Here is a 17,642-nt window from a genome sequence, read left to right as displayed (position 1 = left end):
AATTGAATTTCTACAGCTTCATTATACAATCAGATAGAAAATGATATGAAATGAAGCGAACGAAAACAAGTCGATCGGGAGATGTGATGTAGCAACACTTGAATTGAACTCTTAATTGAATTACGGTCCACAGCTCAGAGCCACTGAGCCCACAAAACACACAAATTATACTGAACAGTCGGTCACACACAGGATGCATGTGGATGTATCTGTCAAGAGAACTTCCTCCTTTCAGTTTGGTGCATCATCCCTCAGTTTATATAGCTTTTGCATCAAAACTCATAGTTTAAATATAAATTCAATTATAAAATAATATAAAAAACATATACACTAAAAAAAACGTAAGAATGAAAAGGCCTACATTTAATTATTTTTCAGAGTTTATAGTTTTATATTGAAAAATGGCAAAGCCAACCTAAAGGCCACTCGAAAAATTTTTATAATCTTACTATATAATGACGAAAACTCTGTGTGTGTGTTCCATGTTTTTCTCCTCACTGACTTGGTCAATCCATGTGAAATTTGGCACAGTGGTAGAGGGTCATGGGAGGATGCCAATGAAGCAATATTACATCAATTGGCCAAAGGGGGGCGTTATAGCAACCCATTGAAATGTCAAACTTTGAATGGGCATATCTCATGCCCCGTATGTCGTAGAGACATGAAACTTTGCACAGAGATGCCTCTCCTCATGAGTAACAAATTTGCCTCAAGAACCCATAACTTCCGCTTATATAGATTTTCCGCCATTTTGAATTTTTTGAAAAACACTTCAAATGGATCTCTTCCTAGGAAGTTTGAGCGATCTGCATGAAACTGGGTGAACATAATCTAGGGACCAATATCTAAAGTTCCCTCTTGGCAAAAGTTGGAAAACTTACTAAAACTGAGCTTCTATAAGGCAATGAATATTGCGGAGGGCGTGGCTCATCACATAAAGGTGTATAACATCTCAAGGGTTTCACCCATCACCACGCAACTTTGTAGGCATATGACCACACATAATCTGAGGGGACCCCTCCATTATTGACCCCATCAAACAAAATGGGGGCGCTAGAGAGCTCATTTCTTATCTAGGCCTAACCGCCATATGGATTTTTACTAAACTTGGTAGATATGTAGAACAGGACGCCTCAAGGTGACTGGAGAAATTTAACTCTAACTGGCAACTGGGTGGCGCTATAACAACAGAAAAATGCTTCAAAATGGCTAAAATGCGGCAGATCGCTGTGGCTCCCCCTGTGGACCAATGTTGGTGTTTTCTAATGTTTGGTATGACTAAGCCATGGTATGGTATGCTGTACATAATCATGGAAACTGTCAGTGTGTCATTCTGTCTGTCCCACGTTTTTCTACTCACTGACGTGGTCAATCTATGTGAAACTGCACATAGGCATTGAGGATTGGCATAGGTAGAAGGTGACAAAGCTACCAATGGCTATGGACTAGTTGTATATTAATATATGATTACACATAACAAATAACAGATAAAACCTTTTGATTCTAACAAATTCAATGTCTCCCTCATGCCTAAATCCTTAAAATGTAACTTTAATGGCAGAACCTATTGTGAGATTGAGTTCTAAGGTCAATAGGGAGCTTATTGCATGGCATTAAAAACACCCACACATTATTGTCATGTATTCAATAGTTACCAGCACCAACACACAGGATATAGCAATTCACTTCCTCGGCCTCTGTCTTCTCTCGATTCTACATTCTCTCTGGTGACTCTCTGATTATGCAAAGGCTCATTAATTATGCATCCAGTTGACCAATCAGATTTCATTGAAGTCGGGGAGTATTTGACATCATTTTCTCCAGGAAGCAAATTGATGTGTCTAATCTGAAGGGCCTAGATTTCCTGGGGGACTAAAGCTGCTCACAGTGACATATTTTAACAATACTGACCAAATCTGAAAACTGACTGACTTTAAAAAACCATTTCTATGACTATATGAAATATCATTTCCATTGCAGTAGACCTTTAAAGAAATGTCTGCTAATTGTTTTTTTCTCAGGCTGGTTTGCATTTTAAAAGCTAATCACAATGTATGAGTCCAACTGTCTGATGCAGTACAGGGGGGGTGGACAGAATATCAAGGACCACTGTGCAATCTATTGCAAAGCAATGCAGCAGCTAGTGCTATAAATCTTACATTTGTGAAGTTAAATAATTTATGATGTTCATGTTTTTGTTGAGGCTGCGTCAAAGCGGTATTGATTCACCTCTGTAGTAATCTTTTGGGGTTGTAGTTTCAGTAGCTGAAGTATTACCTCGCATGTTAAGAGACCTCTAAGCTTCACAGAAACACTATCATACTATTTATTGTGCTGGGTTTGATACATTGTACAGGTGTTTCTTTTATTGTGTCCACCCCTTTGTACCCGAGCGTGGACTCCATCAGAACTTTACCTTTCAGTCTGTCTGCAAAACAAGAGAACAGCATCTAAAAACACTTGTGACCACATGAAATAATTCACATGCACCATAGTTACTCTCGTGGCCAAATTAGGACATAAATCACAAACTGTGTGATGTCAAATTAAATAAACATCACACAGTATAAACAAAAATTACCCACATGGTTGTAAGTGTTTTAAGTCACCCAGCTTTCATTAATTAACATAACAGCTGCTGTGTGATACAACGTTCTGTCTGGAGTTTGGTTTTAATAACAGGTTAAAAAAATCAGATTTTTAGTATATGAATATAAATATATCCCAGTGATGCTGTGCTGTGGATGTCATATTTTCTCAGTGGTAGTTACATACAATATATTTCCTTCTCATTGTTAAATTACCCACACGTGCATTTCTGAAAGTGAAATAAGGACAAAGAAATGTGGCAGTCACACGTGATAGTGTTACACTGATCATCTATTCTCTCTCTAGCCAGGAGGTCGAGGCAAACTGCCAGCGAGAGGAGACGGCTTCTTTGTGTTATCCCACCGGTAGTATCCATGTCCTGCTCACTCAGGAATGAATGACTACAGTCAATAACAGCAAAGTTTGCCTCTTCTCTTCTCTCGCAGTCTTGCCAAGTGTACTGTGGTCATGGTGCAAGCTGAAGAGCAGAGGCAGAGATGGATCCACAGCTGAGCGCTGTTACTGCGCCCTGGCCTCTGAAACAAAAAGATCAGGGGCCTCATTTATAGAAACGTCGTACAACAGATTTGATTGAATAAAAGGGTTCCAGCTTTTCTGCAGAGCTGAGGAGACATCATGTGCACGTAGGACGGGCTTTATGTTAATAATCAGTCAAGCTTTTCTATTCTTTATACTTTTCTCTGTTTTAAAAAATGTTTAAAGTGAGACTATGCGACTTTTTTGAGAGAAGAAACTTCTTCCTCTTACAAATGGAAAGTTAAATTCATAAGTGATAATTCTCAGCCCTGCTTCAGTATTCACTCTGCCTCACTTGTAGTCAGTGGTGCCACCATGGGGTGAGCACAGCTACCCTGATACAATTGCACCGAGGCGACATTTCTTCCGTGTTTATTGTTCAGAAGGTTTCAACCAGGTGCGAATTATCTGCAGAGGTCTCTTTCTCTCCAAAACAAACAGACCCAGTGATTAACACCAGTAATAACACCACACAGGCAATTTCACATAACAAATCAGTGCTTCTAAGATGCTGTTTGGCACATTAGAGACGGGCTGCTGTTTCAAGCACCTTCTCGTGTGCTCACTTTTTTCTAAAAAACTTGAGATCCAGACATTCAGCAGGTTTTTAATCAGGTGCTAAATTATCCACAGAGGAGTCTTCCTTTCCAAATGGACCCACTGATTTAAACTGATAAAAACACTGAATAAATGAATCAATGTTTTTCCAACACTCTCATTGTGGAGGGGCCGCTAACTGCAGTAGCCAACGTGAAAACACGAATGGTCCGAGAGAGAGCAGGTGTTTGGTGGTGGTTTGTCTGTTCTGGGCTACTGTAGAAATATACGAGGACCGGCTCCCTGTGTAGATATAAACAGCTCATTCTGAGGCAATGAAAACACAATGAGTCTTATTTTCACGTGATTATACACTAAAGAAAACATACTTATTATATCATATGCCATTTCTGCCAATATATCCTTCTCAGTCCTACACACTGGCGTTTACTGGCCCACTTGAAGAACAATTAATCACCTACACACATCAAAACATGCACTGTGGCGCTCAACATGTTAAGTGTTCCAGTATTAGTCAATGCACATCAGATGGTTTTCAGCTAATCTATATATTACAACAGCATAATAGAAATCTTGAAATTCAGTTTTGGCTTTTTGTTTTGGTGTGGCACAGATTCTCAGTGATCCCATTTGACCACCCTGAGAAAAATATCTGGGGCAGCATGGCTTTAAACTGACATCTGTCAGACAGATCACTGACTTTACGACTCTTATCTACGTGTTTGGCCAAAGTCTCACTAGTCTCACTTTAAGGTTTGAATGGATCTTTAGTCATTTGTACATCAACTTTATGCTCAATATGAAAAAAAGTGATCCCAATACAAATGTGAGATTCAAATCAAATCCTCTTGTACAAATGGGGCCCCTGGTCACATCTTACACTCTACTACTGCAGGGTTTACCAGGTCAGGGTGGCCATGGATAGACTTTGACCGGCCTTAGATCAAGACCAACCAAAGGGTTCTGTCAGTCTTACGCTGGATTTCGATGAGAGGATGTTGGACAAAAAAGTTGGACCGTTAGTTGTCACTCTGTCATTAGAATTCTCACGTTTGCCTGCGATGCTTAGTCCCCTCAAGACAACGCTGTTCCCCGTGCCTGCCCTAACGCCCAGGCGGCAGATTGGAGAGTGCATACATTGTTTGACTTGGAGGTATGGATCGTCGAATAACATTAGCTCTTAAGTCCTTCTGGCATTAGTTTGTCACAAATTAAGATACAAAGCTGTCATGTTGGCCTGTAGATATAAAAAACAGAGGGGAATGTGATGTCCGTCTTTCATGACTACAGGCCAAAAATATAGAAAAACTACTCTGTCACAAGAAGAATATGAAGCACTTAATAATCTGATCTTTCTCTCCTACTTGTGCACTTTGCTTTATCTCACACTATTGGGCTTTTTCCTCCTCCATTAGCCAAGTAAAGGGTTCCCAGTTGATCACAGTTGCACGATAAAGAATGGAAAAACAAACTTATTTATCTGTAACTTATTAACAGATATTTGGGCCCAAAGACTACAGTCAGTGACGACAGCCTTGCCGATTACTCTGTTCTAGGATACCCGACTTTGGTGACATTGAGGCTGACCTTAGAGTCACCTCCCCCGCTGCCGCACTCTCCCTTGTCGTACCACCATTTGTTTTTCAATTTGTCCAAGAGGCCTTGCTCATTCAGTTTTAACACTGCCAGGTTAACAGCATTTCTTGAAACGATAAAACATAACTTGTAAGAAAATGAACAGGTCCGTGAGAAATCTAATATAGAATATTAGTAAAAAATAGTGATAAATATCAATGGTTCATAAGGGGAGCACGGAAGGGACAAATTGGTAAAGAATTTCACTGGTGTGGGAGGGTGAGAAGCATTTTTACAGCAAAGAAAATGTTAAATATTAGAGAGGTGGCATGGAGGGTTACATTGCTTGTAACTGAAGTGTGCGGGATGGGGACATTCTGTCATTGTTGAATACGAAATAAGAACATCCAGCATGCAGCTTAACATTCATCACAAGTGACAGACCAGCACTGTAACTAGCAAAAAACCCCAAAAATATATCAGTGTTGAATTAGAAGCAATGCAAAAGGGCACCACAGAAACCAGGAGGGAGGAGAGGTTGAAGGGCAAAACAAACAGGGCTGGGGAAGGTGACACATCCACATTCAAATGGATTTACTAAGTGTGACTAATATACCAATAACCTTAAGAGAAAGAAGAAACAGAGACACAAGCAAGATACATAGGACAGAACATAAAAATGGCTGAACGTGTTGCTTAAACTCATAATACTGTTAACTCATTGATGCACTTGGAAAAAACAGAAGAATTAAGGAGTGAGGAAGAAGAGAATGGCAAAAGGAGACATCAGGGTAGGTGGAATACTATAACAACATGGAGGATATTGTTATATTATCCCACCCACCTTAATGCAGAGCCTTTCGGTGTAGCCACACCATAGCCCTTAGAGTCGAGGTTGCCGCCCACTTTCATGGTGTCACACGGTTTCCGCTGCTCTATGTACTCGTTCATTGTGGATTCGAGTAGAAAGGCGAACTTGCCCTTCGACTTTCGTACCCTGGCAACCCCGTCTGGTGTTGTCTTGGCAAACACTGAGGGTTCAGCTGATTTCATGTATGACCACATTTTCTCATAAACTGCTATTTTGGAGCGCTGCATTTAAGGACAAAGAGAGAAGACAGAAACAGTTTAATTATGCACTTTGTAAAACATCAACAACCATAAAAACATTTCTAGTGAGCAGCTGTGGGTTTGAGCAAAAGGAAAAGTTCCTCATTTTGGGAAATACTTCCATGAGAAGATTGACACCACTCTCATGTCTGAGAGTGGTGTCAATCTTCTCATCTATCACAACGAGGAGGTGAAAAAGCATTTTTCCAAAGTGTGGAACTGATCCTTTAGAGCAACTCTGAATCACATGGAAAATAACTGCTGTGGCTGCACCTCCTGGCCCCAGTCCATCATGTGTCTGCTGTGACACAACAGAGTGGGGCGTGGCCAGAAGTGCAACATGCTTCAAGATTTCAACACAGTTCCTGCCTCTTGTAATTCAGAGTGGATTTACCCTTTAAATAATAATTAAAAAAAAAAGTCTAAGTAGTGGGCTTTTTGCCAGCGGCCTGAAGTCTGACAATCTGGTAGCTCAGCAGAAGCAAAATGCAGGCCATGTTTGGTATCAATATTAACAGACAGAAGTGACCTCCTCCTCCTACTCTGTTTGTGTCCCTTCCAGCAGGTCACAGCTGGAGTCACAATCATCACGCTCCACTTTCTGTTTAAATATTTTAGTCTATTTGATTTGACCATTGTGCTTCTGCAACATTAAAATTTGTGCAGCTTGATGATACTATAACTTCTAACACAGTGACATTAGCAAGTATTGTACAACTGCAGGTTCTCCACTAAATGTTTCAGTGCAAAGACCTTCACATACAAACTGTCAGGGCCGGTGTGCATTCATTAAATGCCTCAGCCAACTGCTCCTTTATAAAGCCTCTTACTGATTGATGTCATACACAGTGTTTTATATAGTCAGTGATGGATGAAGTACTTAAACTTTTACTGAAGTAAAGTAGTAATACTACAGTGTAGAAATACTCGGTTACAAGTAAAAGTCCTGCATTCAAACGGTTTCTTACGTAAAAGTAACGTGCAAAAAGTAAAAGTAGTCATTAAGATTATTTCAGAATAATACACATTATTGGTTTACAATTAGTGATGCATTAACGTGTACATCATTTTGGTGTGACAGCTGGTGAAGGTGGAGGTGAGCTGATTTATATGTTGCATTATTAATCAAAATCTGCAAATTAATTTAAAGCCCCTACAAGGAACTTTCATTTTGAGTTGATTGTGGCGACCCTGTGGACAAAAGCGGTAGTGTTTTGCCGGAATGAAGCCTACATTTCCCATGAGCTCTAGTGCATATTGTCGTAAAGACGCTTACCTGGCTCGCGCATGTGTTTGTTTTGGGGATGAATGAAACAACAAGACGGGTAAACTTTGCCTCCGCTCCTATCAGGGATCCCAGCTCACCTCTGCCGCGCCCCAGCTCCACCTCTCCGGCGTAAGCGCCACTGCTGCCGGGGTAAACGCAGCAGTCAGCTGGTAAGGCTGAAAGCCTGTTTGGCGAGCACTTCCACGGCTTCTTGGACTGAGTATGGAGCGGTGCCTCGCCTCTTTATTTCCAGCCCCGTGGCCCCTGCCCTCCTCGGATGAATCTGCGCAACCTCTGTGTGTGGCTGCCCGGACAGCTAACGCCGTGGACCCGCCGGCTCCTGCCAGGACTGGGCTGGTAAATGCTAGATCGCTAGCGAACAAAACGTTTATCCTGAAGGATTTCCTGACTTCCCGAGGATTGGATTTTCTCTGTGTGACTGACACGTGGCTGACTGTTGGTGAGTCCAGTGCTTTCACAGAACTTTTACCCGATGATTGCTGCTATTTTAACTCCCCGCGGACGTCGGGTCGAGGAGGAGGAATAGCGACTATTTATAAGAGTCACTATAAATGTAAGCAGCTAGGTAAGATGACGTGTGCCGTCTGAGTGCCGTAAATCGTTTCGTCCTGGAAGCGACCTGGTGCGGACCTGGAGCCAGTTCCCTAAAGGTATGGATATACACTATATAGAAATAGCTTATCTTCACACCGATGGTCTCATTTGCTGTTGTAGGTCACGCACAGACATCAGCAGAAACGAGAGACTTTTGCATATCCAGTTAAAAGTTCCTTGTAGTGGCTTTAAGTTATCAGATGAATGCAATAAATGCATCATCTGTGATACAAATGAGCAGGGAGCTCTGGTCAAGTCACCCACACTGCCATGACACAGAGCTGGTTGAAAATCATTACCTTTAACGTGGTACTGCACATCAATATAAACTAATCCAGTTATAAAAAGATTAAAATCATGATTGAGTGGGCACTCATTATTTTACTTTTTATTGCCTAGTCATCTGTGTTAAAGGGGAGCTAATGTTTTTTCAACCTGGGCCCTATTTTCTGATCTATTTTTGTCTAAATGAGTGATAGGTTGTTCAATATGTGACATTTCTCCAGTACGAAGCTAGGGCTGACCTGCCTGCAGCCCGTGAGCGCGCGCTATTTTAAATAATAGGGCACTCAGACAGCGTCAAACAACGTCAAAATACGTCCACTAAAAGTGCATTTTTTACTTGCGAGATTTTAGTTGTTGCAGGAAGTTACCGCTGGAGTGACCTTACACACGCGAGGAGTTCCTCTGTTTGGAGAAGTCATGGCTGAATTTTTACCCGATTTTGACCAACTGGATCTGGATGAGCCATTTGAATTTGATGACCACCCGTATTTATTTGAACACGGAGTACATGGACGTACACGGACATACACGGACGCAGAGCTCATTGAAACTGAAGAGTGGATGAGGAGAGAGAGGGAGCAGCAACAGGCTGTTGTCGGATAATTATACTAACAATCCGAACCTATCTGTGTGAAAAAAATGCACTTTTAGCGGACGTATTTTGACGTTGTTTGACGCTGTCTGAGTGCCCTATTATTTAATATAGCGCGCTCACGGGCTGCAGGCAGGTCAGCCCTAGCTTCGTACTGGAGAAATGTCACATATTGAACAACCGATCACTCATTTAGACAAAAGTATATCTGAAAATAGGGCCCAGGTTGAAAAAAACATTAGTTCCCTTTTAACATGATATTCACGAATCCACACGACGTTACGCCAAATACCAATTGAAATAGTTTATTTGACAATAATGGCACAGTCTTTAACACATTTGACCTGCTTACTCTGAGACTGACGGCTTCACCTCTGTGGCCCAGTCAGCTGCCAGCTGGAGCAGCTACAGACATGCTCTGACACTCAGTACGCTGCTAAAAATGGCCAGTGAGAGGCTGATCGCCGGTCACCGGGGAGCTGGAGTACACAGCTGTCTACAATAGAGGGGAAGAATAGAGACGCTGCAGTAAACTGGGCTAATGTGACCTTCTGCTGTGCTCGGCGAGGGAGAAGCGCCTCAGAGGAAAGTGAGTTGAAAGTTTTCATATTTCTACACGTCTTCACGGGACCGCTTGTCAGGATTATGATTAGAGCATGACAGGCAGGTTCATAATCACTCAGGCAAACAGGGAGTAGAAGTGCAAACGAGCATCTGATGTCTTAACGCTGGATCTCTGGTGCAAGTTCTCAGAGAAAATCTGAATTCTTGTTCTTTTTTATTTTATGATTTATTGATGCTCCGTTATATTTCTCTTTAACAACACTACATTATAGTTGGAATTTTAAATGGAATATTTTTTTCCTGCATTGCTTTATTGATCACATGTTTAACTATTTAAGCTGTCCTTGCTAACGAGGCACTGTCACATGTATTTACTTGCTTATTTGCAGTATTTGATGCACAGAAATCAAATGTGCATGACTGGTTTTATCCAGTTTGTAAGTTCATTATTCGTGTGAGTCAGTCCCATGTCACATCTGGCAGGTGAAAGTAAAGGAAAACGTCAGAGTGAACTGACAAAGTGTGTCAGCTCTGCAGTGTGTACGGCTCTGTTGGGTAAATAATTCACCACAGAAGTAATGGATTGTGGGCTCAGGCTAGTAAGTGAATCATTCTTGACATATGCACGATTTCAGTTTAGTTGAGTGTTCATGTAAACACTCGTTACATGACAGTAATAGCTGATGACAGGCCTGACCATAGTGTGAAAACAGTGATTCTTTTCTGGGTTACATGAAGATGCACGCTTGTCAGAAGCAGGTCGGTTGCCTGTGTTGAAATCTGTGCAACCCTTCATGATGTTGGAGTCCTAATCTGTTGTATAAATAAACCTGCCTTGCCTAATTTTCACTACATCAGTCACAGCTTAACAAAGACAAACTATTTAAGACATCACTTTTAACAAATGACTTGTGTAAACACAGCAGTCTTTTACCTGAGAAACAGGGCAAGTGAAGAATTTGGGTTTACTGCCCCTCATCCATTCTGGAAATAAGCTGGTGTAAACTCAAATTCGTTCCAGCTACCAGTTCATCTGTTCGCAGCTGACTGAAAAGCTGAGAGTGATTCATGGCCCTCTGTGTGTGTCTGTCACGCTGTCATCCAGAAACGGAGACGACAGGCCAAACAAAGCATGTGCAATCTTTCTGGTGTTTTATTTTTATCTGCATGCAGTTCTTAGAGAGGGGCATGATGAAGTATGTAATTAAAACTCATTTACTGTATGTTCATGATTAGCGGAAACAAATTTATAATGTAACTAAATAATAATAGAGCGGCTCATGTGGCAGCACCTCTGTAATTAAAGTAAAACTGATTACCAAAACACTTTGATTTTGTGATAGAAAGCAAACAAACGACATGTTGCTTGTGCTCTGCTTTACCACTTTGGCTCACATTACTCACTGTCACTTCCTTTACTTCTTAATATACAGCACAGATACAAATAAGTTGTCAGACTTGGCGGCTTCTTGAAAGTAATGCTGGAAAATGTGAGTTAAAATGTGAATTTGACAAATGAGATGTAACATCTTGATTAGTGAGCTTTAAAGCTGCTGGCACTCTACGTTTTTGGGCTAATGTCTTAGGTCCGGCACTGCCTTTCTGATTCAAAAAGGGAATGAGTACATTTCCCCAAATCTTTAAACATGTCCTGACCCAGATCTGATACTTATGGTCTGAATGTTGCATTAACAGAAAGAAATCTCGTTGAGCATGAAGGTTGAGTAAAGCTACGACTTCAAGGCTTTGCAAAGCCCAATGGTTTAGGAGCAAGGCACGCTTTAAACCCTTCCTGAAAACCAGAAAAGAATAAAAGTGAGTGTTTGAAAGCAGGGCATGTTGGTTATCAGTGTATATAACATGCAGTGAGGGAGCTGTATGATCTTCTTTGAAGATCACTGTACAAGGTATTTACAGCTCCTATTAATCATTTGCTCTGAATCACCCAGTTTTAATAAGCGTCGCACAGAATGGCTCCTCTGCACTGACATTTCAAGTTCGGAGGAAGAAAGGCAGAATATTTGTCACTCAGGATGAAGTCACTACACGCCTGTCAATTATCTCCTCAGGAGCACCTTTGACAAATCACAGCCTGCCAAATGCATCGTGGATTAGCACATCCACCGCTGCTTATGGAGCTGCTTTTAATGTGATGATTCACAGGAAGCCTAAGAAATAATCAATCTGATATATTTGAATTTCTTTAACAGACATGTCAGGGGGTATTTTTGGGGCTGCTGCATGCACCAGTCATCTAAACACCATCTTTCTTTACTTCTTCATCTCTTAAATTCACATTGACAAGACAAATGGGAAGTCAGATGAAAACTTTGTATTTTGAGAACAGTATCGCTCGCGCTGCATGATAAACTCATTTTCAACTTGAACGTAATCGGGGTATTTTAACAAACAACACGCCTCCAACAAACTTTCGTGTCCTGTTTAATATTGCATCTGTTGTCTGTCCCTGCAGTCATAATAACAGAAGTCTAGTTTTAATTTTCAGCAATAAAAGAGGAGAAAATAAACACAATAATGTGACTTGGGTTGTGTCGTATTAAATACATTTATTTTGTGATGTTGAAATGATTATTCTCCACACATGATGTTATATTAGTGAAGATTCTTAAAACAGTTAAAATTAAATTTCAATGTGCTGCAGTTTGTTGGATTCACATTCTCTCTGCAAAATAAAATCTTTTCTGAACAGCCATCTTTTTCACAAGTAATGTTTTAAAGCACTGCAGTGCGGGAGACAGCGAGTAACAGATGACCTCCTCCACACTGATCACAGTGATTGCTCCAATTCAATGCTTTTAGACCTCAGTTCAGCTTGGCACAGCCGACCATGCCACTCTGCTCAAACGCCTTTATAAATGGCTTGGGTCACAGAAACGTTGCACATGCCTCCGCTCGGTCAAATCCCTGAAAAATCACTCTTCTCCACCGTTCAGCACACTTTTCTCTTTGGAGCTATGCAAGTTTTTTTTTTGATTTATGTTTGGACTGACTCTGTCCTCACAAGAGAGCCTTCTCCTGCCAGCTGTGATTGTAAAATGGAGCAGATAATCAAACTTTACAGACAGAAGCAACTTGTTCTACCCTGACTGTATTTAAGCATATTTACACAAGCTGTAAATCTCAGGAGAGATTGATGAGATTTTATAACTCCCCGTGGACACCCAGTGCCTTCCTGATAACTCCAGAGTCTAACCGAGTCCACAGGGCTTGTATTTATCAAACATCTCAGACTCACTCGGAGCACTCGCACCAAGAGACCGACTAAAGGACTAAAAATAGACACAGCTCAGAGTCGGACACTTGGTGTGAACAATATCTCTATTTCTGACAAACAGGACGTCTTCTCTGAAACTGCACTTTCGTGACAGAAGCCCACAAACTGGAATTATAATGACATCTCGTAGTTATTCTTGAAAGTCTTTTTCTCTTAACTTTCAGACATAAAAAGATGTGGCCTGATGATCAGACTGAACTGTCGTTTCATTTCACTTGACTCTTTATGAATCAGAGATTTGTGCAGCGACTCAGAGGCTGACACAACGACATCATCACCAATTGATGCCAATTTTAAAAATAAAAACAATACATGCATTTCAAAATGATTCACTTATTAAAGACCTGCAGGCTCACACAGTCTGTCACCTGGTTTCCTGAACGGCCAGCACTACCTGAAGTTCAGTTATTGGTGTTTTTGATACTGCAGCCTTATCTGTTTTTTATTAGAAGGCATTTATGCACTGTGTGACCTTGATGAGGATATTTGTGCCCTTCCTTTGGCAGCACTTTTGAGTAGTGGATATAAGAATTAATCTGCACATTAGTGGCAGCGCCTTGAGGATAATCAAAGTTTGGTTTATGACTCCACTGATGGTTGGACGAGGGAGCACGACTGTCGGAGCTGCACAGCTGAATTATTCCTGTTGCCAGAAAGCTGGAAAATAACTTCTGATTGATTTTGATGCAGAGAACTGAAGTTCATTTTGCTGACAAAATAGATTTGAAACCAGGCTGATAACAGGTGTTCATCCCATAAGCCTAATACCATAATTTTGTGGTAGTCACAGAAGGACTGATGCTCTATTCTTGAAAAATATGTGCAATCCATCTCTCAGCAACGGCTTTTAAATTATCTAACAAAATAAATTCATGCAATTTTCTTGTCGCAGTTTACCCCTTTTGTAATTCCTTTTCAGAAAACACTGTGTATCACTGTTTTATGATGTACTGAATTAATCAAGTCTAGCTGTAGTATTAGTACTTCAGAAGTGCTGTATCAGGGGAAAATACAATTTTAGACATTCTATTATTGATTATTCATTCGATTTATCACCTGGCAGGTAATAAATCAAAACACACAGGAAAGCTCCAGAGACTTATTCAGCTCTGAGCTTTTGGCCCACGTTAACTACAGTTAGAGCAGCTCTTGTTATACAGTGCAGCGACAGCGTGGATGACAGCCAGCTGAGACACTCACCCTAAAGAACTCCTTAGTGGAGCCTGAGTCTAACGTCCCATAGGCGATCTCTGTCTGCTTGGCCAGGTCCTCGGCACTCTCGATAGGAGAAACCATCCTCTCCACGGTGAGGAAGGCAGCCAGGTTAGCCGTGTAGGAGGAGATGATGATGAGGGTGAAGAACCACCACACTCCTCCGACGATACGCCCTGACAGAGACCTGAGAGCAGCAAACAGAGCAGACACAGACATGAGAGCAGCATGCTCGGATCTAGATAGAGAGGGAGGGAAGGATAATTTTCCGCCGTGTCTCCTGTTTGGCACGTCATCAGCCCAGAGGTTCAGCTCTTCCTATCTCCTTAATTTAAGAGAATTTTACACTTTTGGAGAATCTGTCCAGTTATCCCATCAAGTGATGAGAGCTGCAATATTATCCGGCATGTCCCTAGTGCTCCATGCAATTTGCATAATTCATTTAAGTGAAGTATCATTAACTTAATATAGCTGCCTTTACAGCTGATTAATTTGTTGAAAGTAATAATAAGCCTCATTAACTTAATATAACTGTGTCCACATTTAGTTTTGGAGCTAATTCAGGTGAGCAGCCATCCCAGGAAATGCTCCAGCCTAAATCCAGCAGCCTGCAGGAGGATGCCAGGCCTGTGATGAGCGATGCCCCAGAATCTGTCCAAGATTACTTGGGTTAATTTCAGGGACAACACTGACTCAGAGTTAGCCAGAATACTATGCTGCAGACATCTTTTGATTCTTGTTTCCAGTAGAAAGTTTGTCTACTTTATGGTTTCTTTTGGTTTAAAGCTGCAGCCAGTGTTTGGTGCAGACATTTGTTAAAAGTTTTAGTCCATCTGTTGCAAAATGTAACACTCTCCACCACAAATTTAGACCACAGAGGACAGAACAAGTCTGTAGTAAGAGCAGCATGACACTCTTTCTGCTCTTGAATTCAGGGTGCGATGAGCCAAACTGCTCTGTCACACAGATATTCCCATCCTGCTCACTGGTCCTTAACCAATTCTTCATAGTTTGCACATCAGTGTAAAGGCCCCGACTTTAAATCCGTGCCTCACAGAGCAACCCTGGGTTCATAATTTTCAAATTTGACTTTTCTCTCTGGTACCATCCCCGACTTCCACGATCACACACATATTCCGCTAAATGTGCTGCTCTCAGATGAACTCACATTTCTCATTTCAAACGAGGATCCATTTCCACCGCATCACTGCATTGCAGATGTAGCGCTCTGGGTTTCTCCTAATATATTGTTTTCACAGTTTATTTTCAGTCTAAATTATGGATTTATGCTATCCTTGACTCAACTCAAGTTGTAAATATTTTGTTTGTCCTTCAGCAATCAAAATCTGCCGTATGTTGTGACTCTGTCATGAAGCTTTCAGACAGGCTGTTATTCTGGGCACATTTTATTAAAGTCTTATCTGTAAATAGTTTCTAATTTGCATACTTGTCCAGATGAATCACATTAAGGTCAATGACCATACTTATGAGTTGATTTAAACATGTTTGAGCCAGAGGCAAAGCTGTGGCCACGAAAAAATGCATTACAGTAGGTGTAAGAATCAAATAACACAATTCCTCCTCTGGTGATTATAGTGACCTGGACACTGCTGATCTATAGAGCTTTAAGTGCTGTTTACAAAACGACAGAATCAGCAGTTTTCATTCAAAAACTGGACGTACTTTGGAGTCAAGAAACGACCCACAATTTGCTGCCTAATTGATTTTTTTCACTCATTTATTGAACTGTGTAGACCCACAACTCTGCAGACTTCAGCTTTGCAGAAGCTGCTTCCTCTGTGCTTTTCCATGGCATTGACTTAAGTTATGCTCAGTCATATAGCCCTGGGTACCTGAGCTTACAGTATATTTAGCCTGCGCCATCACAGCTAAGTGTCAGATGCAGGAATCGCCCGTCTCAGTCCGCTAATGTGACAACTTACCAGGCTGATATCCCACTGAGCATCCAAGAGAAGTGAGAGGGTGCTGCTCATTCACTTTTAATCAGAGACTACACTGTAGATTATTAGACTGGTATTATTATTATTACACCTTTTTACTTTCACATATTTTTGTAATTTATTGTGCCTATTTTTCTGATGTTTCTTCGTAGTTAATACTAATAATTAAAGGGCTGTTCTTACTGTGTTTCCCTAAAGAATAAAACTAGAGAGAATGTTAAATGTAGCACCATTAAACCGCACATTGTTTTGGCAGCACGCCATCAATCACTCCATTCAATATCACACTAATGTGAATCTGAGGAAACCTCTCGTTGGTCGTCAACCAGCTTCTACAAAATCTCAGTCCCAGAAGAAAGGATGATGGAAGCAAGAATCCTTGATGAAGAGGTGAGGGACACCACAACAGTGATGAGTAAAGAGATGGATGAATGAATAAATAGATGATACTGGGAAAACATTTATGGTGCTGATGATTTCTCCCCCCCACAAAATGAGTTATATGCACCAATGAGATGACCGTAAAATGGGACATGCAGCAAAAACACGGTAGCCCTCCAAGAGTCATGAGGGATTCAAGCAGCTACTTTGAATGAAATGTAATGACCCCTGTGCATTTTACAGCCCTCAGCATGGTGGATATAAGTTATTTTGTGGATGCAGAGCATCACTGCCAGCATGCAGCTTCAAAACAAAGGTTTGCTCAGAGAAAGAAATGGGAGGAGAGTGCAGTGAAGTGAAGCATGAGGTTTACATGGACAGCAAAGCTCAAAATAACCTATATGCACCATGGCAGGAAGGAGATGTATGTATGGGACTATAAAATGCAGAGAGATGATGAGGACAACTGGGGGGTGGTGGGAAGTGAACGCAACAACCAACCTTGGTGAGATATCGCATCCTTGCTGCATGAAGGCACCCAGGGAGAACCACAGGCTATTAAATATCCCAAAGTCGTTTGGAGGGTCTGGGGGGCTCTGAGGGTCTTTGGCCTCATCGTTCTCGTCCAGATGCCACTCGTATGGGCTGAAACGGCTCACCAGGAAGAGCACCACACTCACGCCGATATAGGCAAAAACTATACACATCCAAATCTCATAGGCCAGTGGGTCCAGGAAGGAAAACACCCCAGGCTTGGACTTTTGAGGCTTCTTAATCATAATGGAGATGCCCAAGCTCATAAAGGGCTTCGAGAAGTCTATCACTTCTTCCCGCACCAACGTTATAGTTAGAGGAGCCACGGCTATGTCAGCTCTCTGTGAAAATGGGAACAGGCACACTGGGAGTTAGTCTCACAGAACAAACAACCAACCAAAGTGTAACATGTTGATTTACTGAAGGAAACACCCATAAACCCAAAGTCAAACCAATAACCATGACTATATGTAAGTCACTGTGTCTTATAATCACATATGCATGCCCAGGCACTCATCCTTAAAGTGGATTCATGGAGTAAAGAGATTGGACACGGTGAAATGCGAC

At 41.4% G+C, this 17,642-nt stretch overlaps 1 protein-coding gene and 1 long non-coding RNA gene across 8 annotated transcripts in view; one reads left to right on the top strand and one right to left on the bottom strand.

Moving 5' to 3' along the window:
* Nucleotides 1-17,642, bottom strand: part of gria3a (glutamate receptor, ionotropic, AMPA 3a) — a 96,924-nt gene that overhangs the window by 8,153 nt on the left and 71,129 nt on the right. For 4 of the 7 annotated variants that reach the window (XR_013492365.1, XM_033647593.2, XM_078172643.1 and 1 more), the window contains 4 exons: nucleotides 17,043-17,416; nucleotides 14,188-14,386; nucleotides 6,104-6,351; nucleotides 5,272-5,386 (listed from right to left, as the gene is read on the bottom strand). Coding sequence is in view for 5 of the 7 variants with exons in the window: in XM_033647593.2 (XP_033503484.1) it covers nucleotides 5,272-5,386; nucleotides 6,104-6,351; nucleotides 14,188-14,386; nucleotides 17,043-17,416 (936 nt within the window). In the remaining 2 variants the exon portion in view is untranslated. Of the gene's footprint in view, nucleotides 1-5,245; nucleotides 5,387-6,103; nucleotides 6,352-14,187; nucleotides 14,387-17,042; nucleotides 17,417-17,642 lie in introns of all 7 variants that reach the window. The other 3 variants (XR_013492366.1, XM_033647601.2, XM_078172644.1) reach the window with 2 other exon arrangements.
* Nucleotides 9,519-17,642, top strand: part of LOC144464756 (uncharacterized) — a 32,971-nt gene continuing 24,847 nt past the window's right edge. Inside the window, exon 1 of the long non-coding RNA XR_013492367.1 lies at nucleotides 9,519-9,717. This is a non-coding gene — a long non-coding RNA (uncharacterized LOC144464756). The remainder of the gene's footprint in view (nucleotides 9,718-17,642) is intronic.

This window comes from Epinephelus lanceolatus, chromosome 11 (genome assembly GCF_041903045.1).
Source record: "Epinephelus lanceolatus isolate andai-2023 chromosome 11, ASM4190304v1, whole genome shotgun sequence".
Classification (NCBI taxonomy): Eukaryota; Metazoa; Chordata; class Actinopteri; order Perciformes; family Serranidae; genus Epinephelus; species Epinephelus lanceolatus.
Note: the sequence above shows the minus strand (reverse complement) of the source record. Positions and strands in the feature narration are given on the sequence as shown.